Raw genomic sequence first — 26,264 nt, 5'->3', positions numbered from 1 at the left:
GCTTTGGAAATGTAAACGAGCTGTGTGCTGTTAATCACTTTGTTTACAGGCAATTAAAACAACTATTGCAATTCATTATATTGCTGATACTTGATTTTGTGGATCATATAAAGGCCACTTTATTAATATGAGTTCGTTTCCAAACAAGATCTTTTTTTAAAACTCCTCACCATGAGCTTCAAGGTGACATAGGGATAGTCTGTTTCTTTTTCTGACCCGCATTTTGTTCATGTTTTAAGACATTTTATTTTATATCAAAGTGTTCAGTGATGGATGGACTAAACGTCCCTCCTCCTTTGGGCTACCTCTACGCACTGTACGTAAAAGAAAAAAAAAGAAACATCACCTAGACCGACGTCAAGTTCTCTGTGGTAAATAGACATACCGGAATGATTCAAACACTTCAAAATAAAAGCAGCAGAACCAATGGTGTGATTACTTATACAGATACTCATTGTTATGAGCCAGCCTATTACATATAGGCTATTTTCTTTCTTGTACGTTGTCTTCTGGGTGTGTTTAAAAAAAAAAAAAAAGTAAGTTCTTGTCTGTTTGACAGGAGTGTAGTACGGCTCTAAATTGATATTTTTAAACCGGAAGTGCTTTCATGTTGCGTCTGGCTTGTTGTTTTCCACCTCGGTGGCACCACTTTGGTGTCTCCGGGATGCTGAGCAGGAGGGCGGGGCTGTGATTCTTGCAGTGCCGTGGAGTGATGAAGCAAGACGAAGCGGACACAGAGAGGAGCAGAGCAAACGTCGCTACGGTTGTTTTATCGAAGTGAACTCGGTCAGATTTGAGTATTTTTAGATGCACGATGGATTTACTCCGTAATTACCAAATTTAACGCATCGAAACGCCTCAAATATTGGAGGTATCCGTGCAGCCTGACACACGGACATCTTGGTTCCCTCACATAAGGAGTGTAGGGACATATTCTCCTTCACCTTGGACCCTGTGCAGGTTGTTGTGTGGTTGTGGAGCTCTCTTTAGTCCATCATGGCGTGGCCCTGTATCAGCAGGGCGTGCTGCATGTCCCGCTTCTGGAACCAGCTGGATAAGGCTGACATTGCGGTGCCTTTGGTCTTCACCAAGTACACGGACGTCTCTGAGATGCAGCACATCCAGCTGCAGCCTCCCCAGGCCCGGGTCGCCATAGAAACGCAGCCGTCTCGCGGACATTCCCGCACCCCGGCGGCGGGTCGCGCGCCGCGAAGGTGCGTCTCCGAGGAGCGCGTGTGCAGCTCGGTGATGCGCGAGGACTTTAAACACTGGAAAGTGCGACCGGAACCGAGCTGTAAACCCAAGAACGAGTACCACGGACCCGAAACACCGTTCAACGGCGAGACCCAGTACATGAAGGACTACAAGCCCTGGCCCATCCCGAAAAGGTGCGACCACCCCTGGATAAGCAAACCTGCAACCGACGAGCGGCCCAGGCACGAGAAAAAACACCTGGCGGATGCGGACAGCGGCGTGGAGAAGAGCGCGATAGCTGACAAGGTCCAGGAGAAAGACCTGCTCCAGGGCCAGGAGAGGAAAAAGAAGTCCAGTAAACCAGAGGGGGTGAAGAAGGTGGTCGTGAAGGTGGAGGGAGAGGGCAAAGGGAGGGCAGCGGCGGATGCTGTGAACCGGCAGATCAAAGAGGAGATCACAGCCGGCAGCTCGTACAAGTGAGTTCAAACACTGACGGCCATTAAGGTCAACACCGAACAGGTGCAGAGGCAGCAGACACGAGGGGGTTTGAGGGGTCCAAATTGGTACCACAGCTAGCCTGTTTTACATGTCGAATCGTTTATAACACCCAGAAAGACCTTTATGCCCATCATTGGTTTATACACTACTCTTACACATTTAATCTGTTTTTCAAATAATAGTAGGTGGGGAAGAGAGCTGAACATTAGGCTAGTTTCCCCTTTTTCAAACAATAAAGCACTCTCTTGCATTATTGATATTTTCTCTGCATTTCTATTTTCTTCTAACAGTAAGAGACTTATAAGTAGTAATAAAAACAACATTTATGAACAATGCAAGAAGGATGATTTTATTTCAATTGAATCCCTTGATTTGTTTAGCCAACCGACTGTACATTACAAAAATTAGAAGGGATTTCAATGGCCCAAATTTTACTTAAAGGAGCAATATGCAACTCTGACACCTAGCGTTTAAAATGGGTACTGCAGTCCAAATTCAAAACATTGTAGATACACTGAAGCTTCAGTGTTTATCCAGCTCTGCATCGGTCTGTAAACCTTTCTGTGTTCTAACCTCTCTCCATTTTTCAAAAGCATCTCCAACATTGATCCTAGTTTGAGCATGTTTCTGCTCGTGGAGCTTATTAGAAACATGCAGAGGCTTTTTAGGTCGAGTACAATCACTTCTATCTGACCCACTTCTCTTGACCCGCTTCCATCGCTGCAACACCTGTTGGTTTGACCTGATAACTGCTCTCATATCTGGAGAACAGAGGGGCGTCCAAAACGGCCGTGTGGGGGGGTGTCTTAAAACCGCCTACCTTCTCTGGTCCAAACAAATCCAGAGCATTCAGGACCATAATCTAAACTTAGGAGGACATACTGGCTGCTGCATTGTCGTGAGAGAAGCCAGTACTTCATGTTTCCTTAATGTCTGATCATATAGTAAGGTCACTTTATCATTTCACTCACTACACATCTTACAGGTTGCTCCTTTAACATGTCCTGTTTAGCAGATATAAAGGTTCTTAGGTTCTGCCTCTGTAAGACACACAGGAACACTCTCTGATTTGAGGACCTTGGACAAGTTGGCCTTGGCTCAGATGAAAACTTGAAATAAGAAGATGCTATTTAAAGGAAAAAATCAGCTCTGTTATTCGTTGCACTGCTGGCCTCTTTCCACTGTACAAGCGTTAATTGGAGGTGACTAATACACTTACTAATCTCAGGAAAACAGCTGTTTCACAAACTCATTGAAGGCTTGTTTTCTTAACATAAGGCAGAGCGGTTAATTTCTATTTTCCACACAGCAGGTATGATGACATTTAAAAGGTTAAGGTGGATTTGTTGCCAAATACTGTTGATGTTTACGTCCACGGGGCTAATCTCTGTGTGATTATGCAACGTTCCCCGAGGATGATGGGAACTGGTGGATGGATGAGCATCGAGTCACGCATGTCACAATAACTGTACGCATGAGTCCTGAAGCTGTGCTTTGATATTATCTGTTGCATTTGTGCTCCAGAAAGACAGTGAGATTATGGGATAGTTGTGATCATCACCACGTTCACATTAAAGGATTTTTTTGGGCTCCGTGTTAGATCTGTGTTCTTTGGGCTGATCTGTGATTGGCACTCTGTGAGTTCAGTGAGTGGGTCTTACAGATGTTTGGAGCCCTGCAGTCCAGTCTGGGTCGTTGAGCAGTCAGCAGGGTGCCGCCGGGGGCTCTCCCCCCCACATGGCAGGAAATGGCTGCACCATGACAAGCAGCATCCCCGTGAAGTCTGTGTCTTCATCTGCAGGCAGAGACTCAAAGCAGGTCAGCTGTGGGTTAATACCATGGGTGGTGGACACAGTGACGATGACAGGCACACACACACATAGACGCACACATGAATATCCTGTATAGAGATGTCCTAAGACTACTCTATGTCTTCTTTTGGCCCTACAGTATAAACCCTGATTACTATTATAAAACTAAATCCTTGCATACTTGTCACCTTGTTGTTTTACTGGTGGGCTTTTGAGTTTCACACATTTTGCGAGTTTGTTTTTGTGCTTACACCTTTACTGGCTCGGTGTTGTCTGCTGTCTTCATGTGATAAATTACCTCAGTGGTCAGTTCTTCTTCTGTTGAAGACCTGATGTGTCCAGTGTCAAGGCATGGCAAATAAAGGGAGAGACACCAAAATAACACTTCATTAATCTGATTTATTTGCAAAAACAGCTGAGGTTTGGATGTCAGTAGTGTAAGTGAGTGGGTGTGTGAAAAGTGTACGGTGCATGTGTTGGATGAAAATGGAAGCTGAAGACACCGAACACGGTGCCTGCGGAAAGTCTCCCTGAGCAGACTGAGGTGGCAGCTTTTATAAGGACTGTTAGGATTGGGCCCAGGTGCTCTCTGTCAGGCTCATTAGGCAGCCACGCCTACTAATTACATGTACCTGCAACACAAGAGAATTGAAGACACCTCCGAACAGGCCACAGGGCCGTTACCCCAGTGACAGGTTTAATGAATCAATGGAGGCAAAAAAAAGGTTCAACTACCTGTGTAGGTTTCTGTTTTGGAGCAGCAAGAGGACTAGATTTCTGTTGGAACAAGTTGAAAGATTTGTTTCAAGGGCCAAGGCTTATGAATAACTTTATTGAATTCATCAGTGTGTAGACTATCGACATCTTCCTCTTTCTGACTTTCCATTCTTGGGTGGAACAGCTGACCATCTATCTTTATCGAGGAGCTACAAAACTGATAGCAAAAAAAAAGTCATTTTAATATAAGTTTTGGTGTTGCATCGATAATCACTCACAGCGAGTCAGTGCAGGTGCTTTCCAATGTGGTCCAGACACTGATGCATCAGATGCAGGACAAATTCCACACCATGACAGACCAGATCATTGGGAGGGTTGATGAGACGAGCACACAAATTGATGACTTGGAAACGAACATCGCTGACCTGATGACACAGGTCATTCTTGAAAGCTAATGTTGAGACAAAGTAATTTGATAAATAGCTTGTTATTTTACAAGTTGTTTGGAAGGAATCATCTTATTAGACTACCTTTGGTGAATATGACAACAGGACAATTGTATAGCCGTGGTAACATTATATATACTGACAAACATCAAACTGTGGTTTTTCCAAGCTCTACGATCAGTTACACAAAGGTGGGAATTAAAACTTCTGTAAAAATGTAGAAGCAATTACATTTTTTAATGGTTTATTTTGAGGCTTTTTATGCCTTTATTTTGAGACAGGACAGTGGATGGAGGCAGAAATTGGAGAGAGAGAGAGAGAGAGAGAGTGGGGAATGACATGTGGGAGGGGCCACAGGTCAGATTCAAATCTGTGCCGACGGCTCTAAGTACTTTAGCCTCCGTACATGGAGCGCGCACACTATCCACTAGGCTACCGGCAGCCCAAAGAGATGACATTTTTTACCCAAGAATATCTACAATTATACAATTCACTTAGCAGACGCTTTTATCCAAAGCGACGAAAAAAAACAAAAACAAAAAAAACTGTCTACAGTAGTCAACATGTTTGCTTGTAATGAAGTATTTGAGCTCAGTCCTGATGATGAATCTTGGGTTCACATTACTAATAACCTTCAGACATCAGAGCGGCAGAGTGTTTTCTGTCTTTAAGGGAATTGTTAAACAGACCGTAAAGTAAAAGTGATTTTAATACACAAAGACTTGTTCCCTTTGGCTTTTTATCCCGTTTAAATCAGGGCTATTTTAAGGTGACCTGGGCCAGCCTTGGGTCTTCATTTGCTGTATTCAGAGCAAAATTGATAAATCAGCCGGATAGAAGTGTATCAGCCCTTTAGGATCACTGCAGATATCAACAGCAGATCATCAAGACAACATATCGCGGCACAGAAAAGCAAGAGATATGTGAGAGTTAGTGAAAAACACTGGCATCACTTTAAAGTTCACAGTTTACTTTATCAATCCAGCGAGGGGAAATTCAATTTTTTACACACACATGCACAAACAGGATCCTATGGACATGCACTAATGGAGAGATGACAGAGTGATGGGGGCTGCCCACAGCGAGCGCTTCTGAGCTGGTGGAATGGTTTGGGGGGCAGGGGGTTCAGTGCCTTGCTCAAGTGCACTTCGGCAGTGCTTAGGAAGTGATCCCTGCACCGGGATTTGAACCAGCAACCCTCCAGTCCCAAGTCCTTACAGACTCAGCTACTGCTGCAGTAACCCATAGAGATCCTGATGAATCTGTATGCTTATCTAAAACATTGTTTCTGTAATCAAAATCAGGGAGAAAAAGATCTATTTTTATCATAAAAAGTATGTTTTTTTATACATGATCAAGCTGTTTCATATGACTTTCAACTTAACTGACAAATCCATGTGTTTGTGAGCGCTCCATGTCAGTCTCAGACAGGTCCGCAGGTAGCTGTGAAGTCATCAGACATAAATTACTGTAGAGACATCAGGTGATCACAGTCGTCAGAATCCTCCTCTGTAGCCGGCAAGGTTATCATATCATCAGTATAAGCAGATAATCTTTAGAGCTGAGAAATAAGGATTTCAGAAGTCAGAGCTGTGGAGAAGTCGGTCTGTCAGTGTGAGAAGTTAACTCAGGCAGAAACAGAAACTTTGGTGTCAGAGTCTGTCTGATCAAAACACTGTCAGACGTGACTTATCCGCAGTTTGTCACCGCTGCTATGACTGCCTCATGATGCAGCTCTTATCAATACATTTCAACAATAATAAAAGTCTACCAGATGTATCTTGATGCATCAAAACATGTTTCTTGTACACACTTAAGTTTCCTCAGAAATGACGAGTAGTACACAAAGATAAATCAGCTGCTTTCTATTACCCGCTTTTGTTTATTGAATCTGCTTTAAGTCATGCGTTGTACAGTCTTATAGCCTTTATTTAATAAGATAATCTCATTGAGATATAGATCTAATTTACAGAACAGACCTGAGAACAGCAGAGAAAAAGAGAAACAACCAGACAAATAGAGGCATGTACTAGGGCCCGAACAATATGGGATTTTGGAGCCAATACCAATATTGATATTGGAGAGGATACATATATCAGCCGATATCTTTCATAGATTTATTTCCAGTCTGTAGATATAGATATACACTGTCAATACATTGATCGCTCAAATGCGGATCAAACGCTTGTGGAAAAGATGAAGACAAGATGGTCACTCAACTGGAAAGTAGCTGTATATGTACGTGCATCACCGCTTGACACTCTGGAGATTGATAATGCTTTTTGTTAGCCATATAGCGCCCTCTTCTGGACAAAAAAACTCCTAGTGTGATATAATAAAGCTCAAATGAAATGCTGTTTGGCTGGTGAATAAAATATTGGTGCATATCTGCTAGAAAATTTGTCAATACTGATAGTCACTGGATATGCAAATATCGGCCGATATTATCGGCTGGCCGATTAATCGGTCGGACTCCAGCCATACAGCATCAGAGACAATATGAGAAACAACAGATTTGGAGTAAAAAAGTTTGATATAGACTTGTTAGCATTTGACCTTCATGTTCTAAAATGATTTATTTAATACATTTCTGAGATTTAAAGTAGTGGAAGGCAGTCTCTCCACATTCAGCATCTACCTGAGGAGTAACCAGAGTGAAGTAGACCTGAGATCTGCCCTGCTGTGGGGTGGTTTTTAAATCAGAGGAGACATGATCATCATGTGCATGAACGAGTTTCCTGTGTCATATCATACACCAGGATGAGGACCATCTCGGATACACAATGGTAAAAGTTAATTTTGCAATGTATGGCGCTGACAAGTCAAAGGAGACCATCAGCTGTTTTCCCCTCTGGTGTGTGGGGCTGTTTTGCAGTCTGTTTTTGATGGTTTCTGTTTGTTTTTAAGTGTAGTTCTAGTTAGTTAGAGTACAAATGGACTCTCCAGCGTCATGCAGCTTTGCTTAGGGAGCTATATTCAGTGTCTATTCAGAGCCAGTCTTCTTTATATTGCAGTTGTTTTGCAGCAGGCAAATTAAACTCTTGAAGTCTTGCTCCCTCAGCTCTATTTTTCCCTTTTTATAAACTTTTTAGACTTGTATTTATGCACAGAGAGCTTTGCTGAACACTAAGACTCTTTTCTCCAGAGCACCTGGGAAATGCTAAAGGCAGCTAGAGTTCTTTCATGTGAACCTCTGTGTTGTGCTGAATACATTCGTGCAGCATTTTCAGTCAACAGCCTCGCAGTCACAAGTCTCCTGCAACCTTCATTTCACTGCCAGCTCTCTGCTTCATGTTTGAAATGCCATTTTTCTGCATGACAATAAGTCTGAGACAGTAACTGCAGCAGTCTTTGTTTGTATTTTCTTGTTGCTACCAGCGCTGCTGTAAGAGACAAAGGCCATCCTTCATCTTGTCAGCTTTATTTGTTCCATTATTCTTACATGTGGTGGCTAATAAAAGAGCAGATAGGAGGAAAAACTACCAGCAAATGATGAGAAAAGACAAATGAGAGCAGAGTTTCAGGCAGGTTCACTGAGTTCAGGAGAGGAAAGAGACAAAAGAGGAGTGAATTTTTAATTTTAATTTGATTCACGTATCACAGCTCCACATTATTCACTCCTGAGGTGGTACAACATCCCGAGCTTCTGCTTTTTTAAAAATTCTCTCCTCTCAAGTTTCTCATTTGGGCACATTGCATCCTGACTTTTATGAGTTGCCTTTTAGGTCACGTTTTTTTTTTTACAGGCCGTTCACTTGTGGTACCAGACACTAGACTGTAAAGAGGCCAGTGGATTCTGGTGGATTTAGAAATGATCCTCTTAGAGAGCCAGAAAAGCCTCGTGTTCCCACTGACGAGCGGTGAATGGAGAAACGGAGGCGAATCAGACACAGGCGGGTTCTTATCTCGCATGTCTGAAGCTCTCTCATCTGCATTTGATTTGATTTTTCTGAAAATAAAGCCGCCATGGTTCAGTTGAGGTGTGTTGTTGGGTGACTGTAGATCTGTGCTGATATCCATTTGTTGCATCAATTCAGATCTCTGCCAGCTAAAGCTTTCCGTCTTATGTAACAAATCTAATCTGCCTTAATCATATCTGATTACAGTTAATTTAATTCAAGGAAATGTCTCATTAGGATATGAATTAGGAGTTATGTAACCAACCCGCAGCTGAGCGGAAACTTTGACAAATGTTAGTGACAAACCTGCTCTTCGGTACAGGAATGCTGCGTCATTGTTAAAAGCACACAACAACAAAGCAACAATCATCCACTGTGAGATTTTAAATGGTTGCTCAGGGTTTCCACCAGAAACGTTGTCAGAAGTCTCTTTTAATGGGGACAGCACGCGCCAGGTTAGGGTAGCCCCCCCTCCACAGGCAGTGCATATTCTAGAGTCTGTTGGAGTCCGAGGCAAAAATCAATTGGGGGGCCGTCCAACCAGCGTTCATCACCATCATGTCTTCCAGTGTCCCGACTCTTAATCCTCTTCCTCTTTTTCCCCCGTTTCTTTTTTCTTTGGTGTCTTTCATCGACAAAATGTAGTTTTCACAGTGGGCAATGAGAGTGAGTGTTGTCAGATGGGGCCTCCTTAGGGAGGTTTCCGACTGTCCTTGCAAAATCTGCATAATTTGGGCCACTGCTTTGGTTTAAGTGTGTGAGCCCTCAGGGGCCCTCTACTGGTCTGGGGCCCTAAGCAGTTGCCTGCCTAGCATGTTGACCAGCAGCGCCTCTGTCCACAGGGTCCTACATAACGTCAGCTCTAAAGTCTACTGGGGAGAGATCCAAGCTTTAACACACACAGGCACAATGAATGACCTGCTACTTTTGAATTACAGTCTAAGAACACTGGGTACATTATAAGACCTAATTAGGAAGGGTTTGATGCTGATTAGAGGACCCTCTGGAGGACCTTATCCTCCTTACATGGGGCGTGCGCACTAACTACTATGCTACCTGCACCATTCTTGTTTTTGAATATATATTTTGCCATAGAGTTGCTCTGACAGCATTGCCTTCTACACTGATTGCAGACCAAACCAAACGTTCATTTTAAAATGAAAAATACAACGATGAGGATCCCTGTAACACAGTAACATGCTTCTGCAGCTCACACTGTACTCTAGTCGTTTCCTTTGAGAGGCTGCAGAGCGGCTTCGAGATAAATATGAGGCCAGCGGATCCCAGAGGACGGAGGGAGTATTGACCAGCAGCCAGGCTCTGACACACCAGGAAGCATTGTCAGGAAGTGAGGCTACAGCAGTGTGCGTGGGCAGATTGATTCCCCGGGAAACTGTGAGAGAAGCAGGCTAGCTGTTTATCTCGGAGCAGCACGAGTGAGGAAGAAAAGAAAAAGAGCCCGGATCAGAGAAGTTTGTGCACAGATCTTATTTATGGCTCACAGAGTTTCAAAGCTTGCTCTGACAGAGAGATGGATTCCATTTTTAAACTGCAGCCAAATATAGACTGACTGGTTATGATGTTATACACGGTTTGGCCTCAAAATTCATACTTCATTTAAACATGTACAACACAAGATATTCTCTTTATCATTCTCCTTTTTTACAGTTTAGAAGATGATTTTATTTCAAGCCTACACACCCAATATCTGCCAGATCGAGAGCTTCTTTGAAAGAACATATTATGCAGAAAAACAAGGTTTGTAGGTTTAGAGACTGTCTTCATACAGCACGAGGTGTGTGTGATGTTCAGACAATCCTCTCCGCACTCTCTGCAGCACATGTAGCAGATCATTACAGCTGAGCAGACAGGAATTATTTTACCTTATATACGACATGTAACAGGGTCCGATATGCAGCCTTATCTTTCATTGTCTTTGTTATTATTCCACAAACATTAGTAACTAAGAGGACCTCAGAACTACAAAGAGTACTAGCTTTGTAGTTCACAGTCTGCCTTCCTGCTTTTCTTCTTCTGTGATTGTTTTAATATCTTTGTTTTGTCCTTGTGGGAGTGCTGGGTGTTATTTGATGACCCACCTCCTCTTTCCCCTTCTCTTAATATAATAAAGAACTGCCACAGGAAGATAGTTTGTTGGGTCTTGGGTTGGGAACAGGATGGTCGCAGGTTCGGGTCCCAGTACAGACCAAAGTATAGAAAAGTATCGCTCTGGTGGCTGGAGAGGTATCAGGTCACTTATACTGCTTATACAGGGTTCCCCCAAAACAACTCTGACATCTCTCTCCTGTTTGTGCATGTGTGTATTTTGAGTGTAAACCAGAAATTTATAGTTAAATTTAAAAAAGGAAACATTTTAAATATTCTGTAACAACCTTTCTTGTGCAGAAAAGCAGCTTCTGAGTACCTTTGAACAATCATGCATGTGTGAAATCGCTGCACAGTCCAATTGAATTTAGCTTCACTGGCATATCTCAGATTTCTATATTTATTGGGATTAGTTAAAAAAATATCCTTTAGTGAAAAAGAGAGAGACAACAGGAGTGCTGCTGGTATCCCTCAAACCACCGGTACTCATGGAAGGGAAGCGTGGAGGAAAACTGCACCCTGAAGAAGGCGCAGGCCGACACGCGTTGGTGTATTTGAATGTTTCTAGCCCAATGATTTAAAGGACTTTTGTATTTTTCTAACCATCTGGAGTGCCTGGACCTGAATTATTTATACCTAAAGTACGATTGTTTTGGTCTTAAATTTTCCTCGAGACCACATCACTCCTGTCCTGGCCTCCCTTCATTGGCTCCCTGTCAATTTTAGGATCCATTTAAAAAACTTTCTGTTTGCTTACAAAGCATTGAACGGGCTGGCTCATCCTACCTCTCTGACCTTTTACAGCCGTGTGTCCCATCACGGTCACCGAGGTCTGCTGATCAGTCACTTCTGGTTGAAGCATAGGGGAGACCTATGCCCCCCCCCCCCCCCCCCCCCCCCCCCCGTTTAAAAGTGTATCTGTATGCTTTGGCGTTCCCATACCCAGTATAAGAGTTTGTTTGTTTCTATGGTTTTTGCTTTGTCTATTGTCATTCTACTTGTTGTTAAGTACTTTGGTCAACTCTGTTGTTTTTAAATGTGCTCTATAAATAAAGTTGGATTGGATTGGATTGGAAATTTTCCTCCACTTTTTTTTTTTTCTAACTCCTTGGGCTTAAGTAGATTTTATTTGGTCATGATTTGCTGCAGTATTTCTTCTTCATGTTTTTATAATGTTGCCGTATGTGATGTTCAGTTGAGCAGTACGTGTGTTTTATTTCTCGTCCCGTCTGTTGGAAGAGGTCAGCGTGCAGTAGAAGTTCTTTTTCACATTATTGATTTGTGGTTTTTAAACACCTTTTGTTTTATTCTTCTCAGAGGAAATCTTTTACTGAAGTTGATTTTTTTTTTCCTCTGCTGTGTAAGCAGGGTTTTTTTTTCTGTGGCCGGCCAATAACCTGTCATCGTACTTGTAACTGTGATTATCAGTCTGGACAAGTCGTTCACTGCCTGACCCCAGAGCGCAGAGAAATTTGTCTTCATGATATTTTCTTGTATGACTCGTCCCCGGGTTGAGAGGTCCAGATTGTGCCGTGTTAGAGCAGGGCTGCGTGAAGCTCAGCGGTGCTGTACTCTGGCACGCGTCCACCCTGTCAGTGCCAGTGTTTGGTGGTAGCGATGAGGCCTTTCTCCCCGCACATCCCCTCCACCACAGCGGGTCAGCGGGGTCAGCCCTCCAGAGCAGATTTAGTCACACAGCAAGAAATCTCGGCGCTGCCCGGGCCTCAGTGACTCATAGAAAGAAATGTTGTCCTACATAATAAAGCAGAGAAATATTAATAATAAGAGAAGTAACCCCAGAGCTGATTTCAAATGTATGCAGAAAACTTTAATGTGGTTTTTCTTCAATGTTTTGGCAGCATTTTTTTGTCCCTCTAGACGATATTTTTGAATATTGTCACTCAAACAATACGTCCATTAATGAATCATTTAACAACACAAACTTCTAGAAAATGAGGGAATGCTTTTGATTTTCTCTCCTCGTCTTATGTGTGTAAATATATTTAGTCTTGAGTAGAACCAGACCGATAAATCAGCCAGCAGCAGAAGAAGATATATTTTATTAATCCAGCGAGAGGGAATTCAGTTTTACACTCTGTTATTGAGACATGCTGCACACACACAGGATGAAATACACACACATGCACAAACATGATGCTATGGACTAATGCAGTAATGGAGAGGTGTCAGGGTGAGGGGGGCTGCCCACAGCGAGTGCACCTGAGCTGGTGGTGGGGTTCAACAGGTTCGACAGCTTGGCAGTGCTCAGGAAGTGAACTGACACCTTTACAGCTACCAGAACAATATCCAGATTTGGTCCCCACCAGGACTTGAACCAGAAACCAGTCCCTACAGACTGTGCTACTGCCGCCCCTATTTATTAGTAAATATTAGCATATCATGTCTTCTATATGCTGATATGATTTATTCAAGTTAAGTTCATTATTTAGTTTCATTGGGCTTTCAGTGAGAACATGTTATTGAACTTTTGGATGTTACAGAATCAGTCGTATCCTGGATTTCTCTGTTCTCTGACTTTTGTTGTGTTGTTTTTAATTTATGTTTTTACTGTTGTTGTGACTTGTGTAACATTCAGATATATTGGTGTGAATGTGCTAATTGTATTTGTTAGAATGTAAACAGTGCACAGAGGGAAGAGGAAACAAACAAACAAACAAACAAACAAACACGTCAAACACAGTGAATGATGAAGGTTTAACCTGAACGTTTACAGCCTCAGTGTCTATGAGGTCACATCTCTAGAGCTGAAGGGAACAGCCTAACGTGAACGTCACTCTCCTGTTTTCACACTCCAGATGTGAAGCCTCGATGCAGCTCTGTGACATGACGAGCGCTGAACCAGGAGACACTGATTTAAACAAGTGCGCCCAGAGCTCAGAGACACAGGCTTTATTGTTACACTGTATGTCCATGAATAGCAGTAATGTTACAGTACAGACCGGTGTTTCACACTGTGAACCCTGCCTGCAGCCACAATCTGTCTCTGTCTCTGCATTTTAAATATATATACACACACACACACACACACACACACACACACATCCTTTGCTGTCATATGAGTGCTTTATACCCTCAGCCTCGGACGTTGTTGTGTAACCTGTCTTTGTGGCTTCTTGGCCCATTAGAGCATTAAGTGGACTTCAGACCTGTTATGTAAAGGGTCTCTCTGTGACTTTTCCCTCTTTACTCCACAACACTTGAGGGAATACTGTAAGCAGAGGCCGTGTCACCATCACAAGCCTTTATATCACTGATACTTTTCACAGTTTAGTGAGATGACATTTAATGCCTTCGTTTTGGATTAATACAAAAACAGCTGAACCGTTAACGCCTGGCAGCTCATCAAAGTTTAGATTGATGGGCACTAACAAGATGAAGAGTATGAAGTGTGAAAATATGTTAAATCGTTTGTAAATGTCACATGTCGTTATTGATATTCACAAAGATTTGGAAGAAAAGACATAAAGTAGCAGCATGCTAACAAGCTAAACTAAGATGGATAGAGTTTAATCATTCTCATAATTTGGACGGCACTACAGCCAGTTCCCTGTGTACTACACAGTTAGGGCTTTGACACCTGCAGAAAACTCCTGAAAAACTCCTGATATTTGCAGAAGGAGCTGTATGTGTGAATGCAAACAGCCAAATTTCAGCCAAAAAGCAAGTCAGAGGAAGCTGATATGAGAACGCAGCAGGATATTCTGTGGAGAATTCACTTCGAGCCAATAGGAGGGGGGGTGACGTTTATTGCATTCAGTGCACAGCCATAGACCGTAGGCTATGCACGCGACCACTTCTGCCTCATGTTTTTAATGTCATGTTTTACCTCATGGAGACGCCACCGGCCCCCCTCCCATCTGACAGGGAAAGTCTCCAGCTGTTAGGAGCGTATGTGAACAGCCAGGTCAGGAGAATATCCAGAGGAGTCCTCCTGAAATGATCTAGATGTTTTCTTTTAAAAACGGCTAGTGAGTGGGACAGACAGACACAGCCTCTGTTTTAGGTTTATTCATCAGTTGTACCAACAGGTTCGAGGTAAAAGAAAAAAACCAGAGAGGAAGAAATTCATGATAAAAACAAGACTCATAAGTCCTTTGAATATTTGCCTGTAGTTGTTCATCGTTTCACTCCCACATTCTCCTCCATGAGAACATTTGAGGTCAGAACACAGATGTCACTAATGAGCATCAGTCTATGTTCATGCTCTCAGTGTAACACATTATTAAAACATGTTAAATCAGTGGTCCTGTCCCTGCCTCATGCATTACATTTAACACCATCACACGGCCTCACACTGTGTTTTAATGCTGCCAGTTATTGATTTGATGTCCGTCCATAAGACTTGGACTACACATTGTTCTAACGAGTCTGTGCTCTCACAGGCCGGCCTCGTCTCCTCTGTCCACTCTAAGAGCTGTTTCCTAATATAGAGCTGTCTTGCACTAACAAACAGAACACAAAGTTTCTACTGAGCTCGGCTGCATTCGCGTGTCTTTCTCGGTGATGTCACTGAGTTGTGCTGTGTTGGAAAGTTTACTTTGTTTGTGACTGAACTGGAGCCACAGGGGACACCCGATGGGTGTCATCTGACTGGCCAAAGCCAGAGAGCTGCCTGTTCTCCATCTGTAATCAGCTGCAGAATCATGACATGTTGTTGCAAAGGAGGGATGACACTGAACAAAATGTGACTCTTCAAATCCTCACATGTGATGTGTAGGGGTAAATATTTTCATTTTCTTGATTTTTGGTTTTTATATTAATGTGAGACTAGTTATTCTTCTAAAGAATAAACTTGTTATGTTTTCATAAAGATTTACAAGCCAAGCGCTGCTGCCTCACAGCAAGAAGGTTCCTGGTTTTATTCCCGTCTGACAGGAGCCTCTCTGTGTGGAGTTTGCATGTTTTCCCTGTGTATGTGTGGGTTCTCTCAGGGTACTCCAGCTTCCTCCCACAGTCCAAAGACATGCTCCTTAGGCTAACTGGTGACTGTAAATTGCTCATATGTGTGAATGTGAGTGTGTTTGTCTCTATATGTGTAAGATCTTCTACCTGTTCTTTTGTAAAGCGTCTCAAGGTAACATTTGTTATGAATTGGCGCTATAGGTGTGAATATGAACGCTAATCAAATAATGTTTGATTGAAGTCAGCCCTGTGATGACTGTCCAACAGTCCAGGGTGTACCCGGCCTCTCACCGGCCTCTCACCCAATGACAGCTGGGATCAGCGTCCTGCGACCCCAAATAGGAAAACAGAGGCGAAATGCAACTCATCTTTCCTCCAACATATGAATTATTCTTTATTATTCTTTCAGCTCAAACAAACATTTTTAAACATTTAAAATCTCACTTTAGAAAACCCTACAAAATGAGCTCTGTTTCTGGCTTTCCATTAAGATCTTTTTCTGCTTTTCTTTGTGTGATTTGTTTAGAAAACTCAGCATGTGTAGTCTGATATGTTAGAAAAAGACAAGAAATTGTCTCTTGTGAAAGGTCCGATGGAACAACTAACAGAACGCTTAAGAAATGAATCATGAAATGTATTCATCTTTACAGTTTGTGTTAGCTGCAGCCTTCCCACAGTGGAAATATCAGTGATCAGCAGTTTCTGTCGCTGGAACATATGGCTGTTTGCTGCACGTTAATAAATGAGTAATGGGGAGGGACTTCAGGGAACTGCAGAGAAACAAGCGGTGTAAAGGAGGCAGAGAAAGTGAAGCAGTGTGATATATGATGTTAAAGGACTTTTTATATGTACCTGACATTAAGATTTGTGTTGTCGTCATGCATGCTGTTTGAACATGATCAGGCTGATACAGAGCCCACGCTGCAGGCACAGCCATTCTGTTGACCTTCTTCAGAACTGCTGCGTGAGGACTTCTTAGTTTCACACCATCAGACTGTGGTGCAGACCTCCTCCCACCTACAGTACACCCCCCCCCCCCGACATGCTCTGCTCTACTGTACTAATGCACCAATTCATTGTACATCTTCAAATCTGCCTAGATATTAAAAAACAGACACACCACCGCTATGCAGAGACCCAAAGTGATCACTGATTTCTAAAGGGGTTGTCAGAGCTCGTCTGATATATCAGTCAGTCGATGTTATCAGCTGATAAAGGCAGTTCTCAGAACAATAATACGGAGCAAAATGCTGAGGGGGAATGAAAAATACAATTTTACAAATTACAATGTTATAATAGCATTTAGCAGTCTAAATTGAGAGGTTTATTTTTGGGCTTTGTATGCCTTATTTAGAGATAGGACAGTGGATAGAGTCAGGAATCAGTAGACAGAGTGGGGTATGACAAGTGGAAAAGGAGCCACAGGTCAGATTCTAACCAGGGCGCTCCGCTTGGAGGACTGTAGCTGCAGTTCATGCACTAACCACTACGCCACTGGCACCACGATAAATCGTTTTTTTGGGTGGCAGAGCAAGCGTCACGGTGGACGAGTCTCTGGTCGCGCTGGCCAGAATCGGATGAGTGTTTAATAATGTTATTTTGTTATTTGTTTGAAAAAGCAGCTTCCTGAGTTCCAATATTCAAAACTCTGCAAAATTGGTGCATAATCTACAAAGAAAGCTCAGCTGAGTTGGTAGAGCAGGTGATCCATATACAGAGGCTATAGTCCTCTGGTCCCCGGCCCCTGCTCTTTGATGCATGTCTAACCCACTCTCTCTCTCTCTCCCCATATCTTCTGTCTCTCTTCAGCTGTCCTATCAATAAAGGCAATAAAGCAGGAAAAAAATCTTCCTTGAAATAAATATAAGACGCTCAGATTTATCTTCAATCTTTTCCTTCAAGGGATAATTAAACAATTAAGTATGTATGGATATTTTTTTTTTTTTACATTTTCTCATGACTTCCTCGACTTCCTTCTTTCCACACAGCTCCGAGTACAAAGCTTACAGAGATGTGAAGCCGGCGAAGATGATCCGGGCCAAGTCCCAGTACCTGCCCCCGGACGGAAAGACAAGTGGAGAGACCAGCTACAGCGCCACCTATAAGGGTCAGGCGCCGCTGCGGTCATCTGACAACAAAGCCCTAGAGAGGAGGAGGATACGCAGTCTGTACAGCGAGCCTTACATAGACCCCATCAAACAGGTGAGAACACACATTTCTCACTGTGCACAGATGAATCCAGGGAGGGAGAAAACAAATACTGTAATGTTGTGAGGGTCTGGCTCACGCTCATCTCATCACAGTTTAACGACTGGATTAGAGGAGGTCTAAGTTCAGGAATCTCATTTCCACTGTCTGACATCCTTAGGTTGACAGGTATAGTGCCCTGCGCACAAAACCCAAAAAGCCTGGAGCCGCTGCGGCAGGCCCGGGCAAACCAGCGAAGAAATCCAAAGATAAGCAGAGCGCCGCGCTGAGGGGCTCCAAGAAGACGACCTCAGAGAACCAAGCGGAGAACCGGCCGGCGGTGGGGGACAAGGAGAAAAGTAAAGAGATGAACAACAAACTGGCTGAGGCAAAAGAGTAAAAACCATTTAGCACTACTTCTCCTTTTACTTCTTATTATTTTGGGGGAAAAACAAACAGAGGCTGCAAAATTATTTCAGAATCTTTTTTTTCCTCATCTTTCCCTCTGTTTCCCCTCCAGTCTCTTTCTTCTTCTTGTTCAGTCACTTCATTCTTCCTCTTCTGTCCTCTCTCACTACCTCTCTGCTGAGTTTGTACAATAACAATATGATAACAATAATAAAATGTTGGGGTTAAGACATGACATGCTCCGCCCACCTCATGCTTTATCATCTCTCTATAGTAACGAGTGGGCGGGAGCATCGTCTTCCTCAGCGACTTGATGCGGCCTACCACCCCCCCCCCCCACTCTGCTCTGCTTGCCTCCATCTCCAGGTTGCCATGGCTACTGCCTTGTTAGCCAATGGATGGCTCGCGTTGCATGGGCCCAGAAGCCGAAAAAGCAATTCTGAAGTGTTGGCTTTGATCAACTGAGCAGATTGCTTTGTTGGCTTTATCAAGGATTTTTTTTTTTTTTTTTTTTTTTGGAAAAAAGATGATCAGATTGGCTTTTTGGATGTGGTTTCTCCATGTGCAAAAAAATGATCAGCAAATCTGAAAATCTTTGATAAATGCCCCGCTTGGTTTGTCCATGGCTTGTATTGTTCCTGCTTTCTCATCTCTGCTACTGATCTCTGTTCATGGAGGAGCTCAAAGTGTGTGTTGGGCAATGTCATTATGCTTTGTTAAATGTGATTTTGTTCTCCAGTGTCTCATTTCTAAACTCTGTTGTAGGCTGCAAAAAAAAAAGATTTTGTCAATTCATCTGAAGGGAAACACCCTGCTGTCCCATCCATTCATACAATGGTACTTTAATTCACTCTAAGCTATTTTGTAACTAAATTTGTTGCCAGCTCCCCATCTGGGTCCCACTTAACTGATTATGCAGAAACACTAGTCATTTGCAAAGCAGATGAGTGTTCCCACTGAACGAGACAACGCTGCTGTGCAGTCGTAGTTTCAGTGTAACATCGGAGTAACAACATTTCTCAGAATCAGAGAGGGATGAGTTCAGTGGAGCTGGACATGTTGTGTGGACCGGTTCAGGTTGTATCCAGTCTGCAGAGCTGTTAATCTGAATGACCATAATTCAGCATAATCACCCCCAACGTAGTGAGAATGAACAACACTGAGCCCCCTGCAAAGCCTCACAGCAGTTATGCAATTTAAGGAGCTCGCACTCAAACACAAACACACACATACAGACACACACATACAGACACACACACACACACGCTTTTGGCTTATTTTGAAATGCACTCTGCCGAGGGTGACCGTGACCGATGTGATTAGACTGCAATGGGACGATAGCAGACGTCTGAAATGTCTGCTTAATGACTGTCTTTGCATCATCTTTAAAGGAGCTGTATGGTTGTAGCACTGATCCAAAGAAATGATCAACAATTCTCGACCATTTATCACATTTATTTACAACCAAAAAGAGTTTTTGATGTTTTCTTTTTTAAGGCCTTATCTGTTAGAAATCAGGATAATGTCACGTGTATTTTTTTGTTGTTTGCTTGAAAAAGGATGTTTGTCAATACACTATCAACTCAAAGTCACCACAGAATTAACTACGCTTTTGTCATTACATTAAATAAAAACAAGTCAGCAGTATAATCCCGTATATGATGACAAAAAAACATGTTCTTAATTTACCTTAAAGTGCTTCTGTGGCTGAAAATAAAATCATTAACTCGCGTCTGAATGCAAACCCTGCAGTGACTTTCATCTCCTGAGAATTGAGTAAACAACATAAACTGTTTCATTCTCCAGATGTCTGAAAAATGCCAATTAAGACCTCCTTCATCCATCACAACTGCTGACAGTTATCGACCACAGAGCTCTCTATCATCATACCACTGAGAGTTAAACCCCCCCGGTCTGCTAGCACCTATTAGTTCTTCTTCTTTCACTCAGTCCAGCACTTCACTAAACTCCAACATCAGCCCAGATAAGTCTTGTATTTACCTGACTAGAGTTTAAATTCCTGTTTTTTATCCGCATCGCAATAAAATGTAGATTTCCTCACCCATAGATGGAATAAAAACATGCAACCTGCAAATATTTAATAATGAAATCACAGCACAACACTGTGTCTCAAATGCCAACAGTGATACAGTGAGCTAAAAGAGACAGAAACAGAAGCCGTTTTCAAATGTGCACTTCTGAAAGTTTCAGGCAGGCTGCCCCTGAAATCTACCTGAGCAGGTTGTTCACACATGCACCTCACAGCAGGAGACTATCCCTGTCAGGAGAGGTGGGCGGCTAGACATTACGTAAAAAGAACGACAAGTATGTGGCCGAGTCCGTTATAAGACACTATCATGAGAACTTTTTGCCTTTATATCGATGACAAAAGCTTCTGCACACTTTGTGCTGACATACTTATTGAATCACACAACGTTTCAGTCTAACAGACCTTCAACAGGTAGAGCGTGTCTCAAGAGCTAACTAACTAAAGTCCTTCTGCCCGGCCTCACTGTGTCATCACGCTGCCTCAAAATTATTTCTTTATTTTAAAGCAGCAAAGGGCAGAGTGGTCTTTGCGACAAGGACTATAGCCCTCTGCACACATGACGTGCAACACAACCTCGAGGCCATCCGGCTCTCCACTGCCCTAAGTTCTGACGTTGTATCTTTGGTTTCAGCAGTAACTTTATTTATTTATTTATTTATTTCCAAACCCTATTGTTTACTTTATCCAGGCAGCAGTCACTAATAACCACAACCTAAATAGAAACGTAGTTTAGTTCTATACCAAACATAATTTATAGGAAAGTGATTTTTTTATATCCTTTAAACATGGCAATAAATCTGATTCTGATTTTGATTATTTCTACATCTTAGTATGGACACAGTGATGTCATAATCGGTGTAACTTTTTCTGTTTTGGACTCCACCATTCATCACTCTCTGTCTCTGAATCCATGTTGTTCTGTTTCTCTAAAAACCCCTGGGCTGGAAAAGTATGTTGGTTTGATATGTTGAAGAAAAAAAGGGAACATAAAGTAAGTTGTTTTGTATGTGTTTAAACCAATTATAAGCTCCCTTGTATATATAGCTTGTACCTGTCTATATGTCAAACAGGGCTACATCCAGTTATACTTTCTCTGAGTCTTAGCATATACATGTAGAAAGAGACGCCATATTCTCAAGCCTCTTCACCACCAGAAGAGCACTGTTCTGTCTTTCCATTCTTACATTTGACTGTTTTCATGAGTTCTGCTTCTCAGCATCCGTCTCTCCATTTTGAATGGATGCCTAAACCTTCTCTATTTTCTGTGGTGTCTGAGAAAGCGAACATCTCCACAACCGCCATGTCTACCCAAGCTGAGCCCAATCAGGGATGCCTCAGTAGCATTTTGCAGCCTTTGGTCGGGGGACTCTTTGTCATATAACACGAGGGAGGAGGGGGCTTATAGGTGCAGTAAATGTAAACGGTGCTTAGCACACCACACACCCTGTGCTATCTTTGTGAGTAATAGGCCAATAAGGATAGAAAGTATGGTGAAGAAAGTTCTGTTTTGGGCAAAAAAAAAAGAATTATTGACTGTGACGTGCTTGTGTTTCTATCTGCTTGCTCGTATTTAATGAACAAATAAATGCAAAAAGCAGAAAAAGTGTCTACTTGCTTTTTTATTTTTTTTAAAAAGATTAGAGGTTGCAGGTATCTGTCAGCATTTCTCCTTCCTGTCCCAGTCTTTGTCCTTGTAAGACAAACATTAGAATGAATCCACATGGAAGAGAATTTGCTCTCACAAACTTCTTTCTATGCTTATCCTAGTTTGCGCCACATTCTGGCATGAGCTCTGGCATCCTCTGTAAACCCGTGCATGTTGTGTGAACTGAAGAATATATTAATCTTTTGCATCGTGTCTTTAATATATTCCAAGAAAGTCATCTGATTTGTAAAGCAACATGCATGTGAAAGGATGTTCAGACACTTATTCCAGAATTGAATGTCTTGTGCTTCTTCAGCTTCTAGATTAAGTACAAACGTTACACACAAAAAAAAAAACTGCCACAATTGTGTGATATTACATTTGCTGAGATCACATTGTTCTTTCTCATACTGGTATCATGGTTAAAGTATTTGACGATGTCACATTTGGATGATGCTGTGTCCGATTTGTCGTGTGCTAATGAGTGACATTCTGATTCATTTGAAGGGTTGTGCTAAAACAGTACCACTACATACAACTCTGCCAGCCAATCCGAGATATTGGCTGGGTGCAGACTCTAAAGCAACACCTGTGGGGCTGTGCACTACCCAATCCCAGGTAATCGCTCACCAGAGCAACGAAAAGAAACAGAGCCACAATTGCCACTCATTTCCATTCATACATGCTCATGGAGATGTGATTTACTTTTGTTTTCTATTACAGTGGCACAGTTTTTGTTTTTCTGGTGAACCACCACATTATCTCTGGTCTACTCCTCAGGTCATAGCACCTCTGTTTTTCTCTTCCATATGGACACTAGAGTAGTGGGGTTGGATGGGGCTGTTTGACTGCCTGCCGTTTCATCCCACATGTAAGGTTCCTTAAGGTGCCTTTTCTTAAGGAGGCCTCAGGTTAAGTCCAGTCATCTCCAACCATCCTTGAACCTCCGCTGTTATGCACACACTCTTCTGCATGACTTCTGAATGAAACATCTAGGCATTAGGAGAAGGAAAATCCACTCATTCCTTAGGCAGGTCACTCATGTAATCCCTAGAGATGTTCCGATACCGTTTGTCCTCACTGATACAGATCCCTCAATTTGTGAAGGCCGATTCCAAGTACCAATCTGATACCAACAACCGTGTACTCCTCAACCTGCGTAACCTTGTAGGACATGGTCAAATACATGAAGCGTTAGAATGCTGAAAAAATATCATCTTTGAACCAGCCGGTGCTGATAGGGATCAGCATGCCAAGGTCCAGACTTTTCCTTGATGCAGGCTTGCACTGTATCCAACTCCCTTTCCTGTAACTGCCTGTGGTGAGCCCCTCATTTTTCTGGCTTTGCCTTGCTAGGACCATTGGGTCATTGCCTGCATAGGTCCGGCTTCAGGAGCCTCAAACACAGGAGAAACAATGTGAGTTGGTCCTGGCCATGCGGAGGTGGAGCAGCTCTCTTCTCTTGGAGGGGGAGGGTCATGCATGTTTTCTTCAACAGTCTACATGTGTTTTAAAGAGACCCATGGGCAGTCATGTTGGGGTTACTGTAGAATATGGGGTACTAGGCTGTTTCTATGGGCCATCCAGTCTCTATAATCAAAGTAAGATATGTGTTCTCATCTTAAGCACAGAGTCAAACAAGTATTGGGACGCTGCTGCTAGCTGTTGAGCCTCCCCGAGGTGTTGTGGGCCCTGACTCCTTTGAACACAGGTGCAGGGAGGGGCCCACTTGATAACCTTGTTGATGTCTACATGTTTGGGTTATTGGGCCCATTGGTGCTATCTGTGTTGTTAAAACCTGGAACTCACATGTATGGAGCCTGGGTTTGTTGAAGGTGGCAATGCTGTTTGGGTTTTGGTATCCACCAAGGGCCAGGTGGTTGAGTAACTTATCAGTCGACCATGAGTACTGGGAGGAAGGAACAATGGGAAGCGCTTATCCTTCTCATGAGGGCACAAGTATCTTGAGTGTATAACAAATTGTTCCCAGTGGGTGTCTGGCACAAACAGACTTTTCCCTTGTCTAGACTCTGTTTGTGATTAACATGGACAGGATTTTATGGCTTCCAGTTTGGGGACTTCAGAACTGCATCTTCACTTTTTACAGATGATGTGGTTCTTTTAGCGTCATCAAAATTCAGTGAGTACCTTGCAGTCTGAGGCTGTGGGCCAGAAAAAAGACTGCTCCAAGACAGGGCGTAAAGTAGCATGGGTTGCTGTTGAAGAGAGAAAGTAAAATCAATGTTGAAGTCAACAGATGGGTTGGTGCAACCTCAGCAATAATTTCTTCATTGTACTTAATCTTCTTGTTGGAGAGGTAGCTGACCAGGGAAGGCAAAGCCATCGATTTACAGTTGATGTACTTCCAGAAGAACCTCTGCAGCTTCACCTTTAAATGATCCAGCTGAGCTTTGGGCATTAGATTAGAAAGCTTCCTGGGTGTCTTCCATTGGAGGTTTTTGAGATGCTAACAGCTGGGAGGACGCCCCCTTCACTGGAGGGATTAAACGCCCAACCTTCCTTAGATTTGCCTTAGACAAATACATTTCTGACCAATAAGCTTAGCCTTCTGCCACCTCAAGCAGGACTCGATAACAAAGTTTTATTTTGGAATATTAAATAATTACAAACCTAAAAACATGCGGATCTCTTTGATCCAAGCTGGGCTAACTTTCGGGGTAGCTCGACTCACAGCCACTCAAGGCATGCTACATCTGCTAAAGAGCTCATTCAAACTGCTTGATCCAGTGTAGCTCAAACTAAGACAAGATTTTAGTTAGCCAGGCTTTGTTGTTGTTTCCTATTGTCTTATAATGAACGCCCTAAAATTGTTTCTTTTCTTAGCGAGCATGAGTGATTTGCTTCATGAGTGATGTTGTGGAGAGGAGAAGACGTTGATAATAAGTTGCGCCATTGGATCTGTGCTTAAACGGTCCTATTCTCTGATATACGATTAGTAGTATAGGCTGTATAACAAAGACTTCTTACAATCCTCATATCGGTATCGGAACAACTCTAGAAATCCCAACGTATGAACTGTACCACACTGCATCTTAGCTCACTGGGTAAAAGTTTTCCACTATGTTTTTTTATTTCCATTCAAAACCTGTCACTGAAGCATGCTGCCACTGTTTTCTGTTGGACCTGCAATCTGATGTTTAGACTCTGCACCTAATCTAGAGTATCTGAGTGTTAGCTTGGATGTAAGATGAGGGGTAAGTATGAGTGGAGTGAGAGAAGCCGATCTGCTTTGGAAAGACACATTTCAGAGGAAATTGTAAGTGCATGTTAATAACTTTTACTGATTATTTGAAATGCTAAATGATTACTAATCTATGATGTGATTTGGATTTTCTTTTTTACATAGTGTACTGCAATTTGTGGCTTTAATTTCCCAGAGCACCCCGAGACCCTCATCGTGCTATCGGCGTCCTGTCGTTTGTAATTTCACTGTAATTAATTGAATCAGTCAAACATAGATTTAAACCACTGGCTCGTATCGATCTGAACGCAAAGCCGTCTAATGTTACAAATGGACAATAAGCTTTACTTTAAATATGTATTCCCACAACACAAAGGGTCATGTCAGGTTTTTAGAGTTTTCTTTCACATGATTCATTGGCCACTTCATCCTATCAGGATCGCCTTGAAGCCATCTTTGTAATATTTCTGATAATCATCCAGACAAAGAAGCCCCAAAGTCATGTCGGAGCATTTTGGATTTATATTCTTGTCTGAAATGAGCGGTCACAGGGTGCTCAGCCCAGCTCAACCCAATGACTTATCTCTGCCTGAGAGAAATGCCTCATTGTGTGTCTCTTTCTGTCTCTTTCCTCTCTGGTATCTTAACCATGTGCTGCCTCCTAGAGATGCTCAGGACGAGTCTCTCCGACTCAGTCATCATCATTCCCAGGGTGCTACTGGAGGAGAACTACCACCACCACCACCACCACTGCTGGAGAGATCTGAGCCCCGGAGGAGCGGAGGAGTCGTACGCTTTGCCCTAGACGGGAACCAGACTGACTAGGTCTGCCTGTGAGGACGGAGGCAGATACACCGTATACACAGACTAGAGCTCTGTGTTGTAAATATCTAGTTTTTGCAACTAAGATGGGTGCGGTGAAAGAGGGGAATCCCACAAAATAAGGAAGCACACACATTTGAAACGCATGTTTGAAACAGCTCTTGGCTGTTTGATCCACGGCATTATCACAAAGGTGCTACATCATTTTTTCAGGTTTCATGCAATTAAGTTGAAAATAATATGTCAATATTATTAGATATACCACACCATTAAGTGCTTATACAACATCTAAAAACACTGTACTGTACATTGATGGGTTTTAGTGTAAATAAATAACCAAAACTTGCAGATTGCAA

General features: G+C 42.7%; 1 protein-coding gene across 4 annotated transcripts; it reads left to right on the top strand.

The window, feature by feature from the left end:
* Positions 1 to 662: 662 nt before the first annotated feature.
* On the top strand, positions 663 to 26,264 carry map6a (microtubule-associated protein 6a). Of its 4 annotated transcripts, none has more exons than XR_009675815.1 (5): positions 663 to 1,670; positions 17,583 to 17,796; positions 17,963 to 18,140; positions 22,392 to 22,502; positions 25,752 to 25,766. XR_009675815.1 is itself a non-coding variant. In XM_061055961.1 (5 exons), exons 1-5 carry the CDS (start codon positions 997 to 999, stop codon positions 25,909 to 25,911), a joined length of 1,374 nt encoding a protein of 457 aa, XP_060911944.1. In that variant the 5' UTR covers positions 664 to 996; the 3' UTR covers positions 25,912 to 26,264. The 4 variants fall into 4 exon arrangements, 3 of the variants coding, with proteins under 3 accessions (XP_060911946.1, XP_060911945.1, XP_060911944.1); XM_061055961.1 differs by having other exon boundaries at positions 664 to 1,670; positions 17,963 to 18,177; positions 25,752 to 26,264; XM_061055963.1 differs by lacking the exon at positions 22,392 to 22,502 and having other exon boundaries at positions 25,752 to 26,264.

This window comes from Labrus mixtus, chromosome 14 (assembly GCF_963584025.1).
Source record: "Labrus mixtus chromosome 14, fLabMix1.1, whole genome shotgun sequence".
In the NCBI taxonomy this organism is placed as follows: Eukaryota; Metazoa; Chordata; class Actinopteri; order Labriformes; family Labridae; genus Labrus; species Labrus mixtus.
The sequence above is the reverse complement of the archived record's forward strand: the minus strand, read 5'-3'. Positions and strand labels throughout refer to the sequence as shown.

Excerpts from the sequence above, each read along its gene's own strand:
- map6a (XM_061055961.1), top strand. The coding sequence starts at position 997 with ATGGCGTGGCCCTGTATCAGCAGGGCGTGCTGCATGTCCCGCTTCTGG. Across the intron at positions 1,671-17,582 it reads ACAGCCGGCAGCTCGTACAA|CTCCGAGTACAAAGCTTACA; the intron begins GTGAGTTCAAAC and ends CTTTCCACACAG. Across the intron at positions 17,797-17,962 it reads ACATAGACCCCATCAAACAG|GTTGACAGGTATAGTGCCCT; the intron begins GTGAGAACACAC and ends TGACATCCTTAG.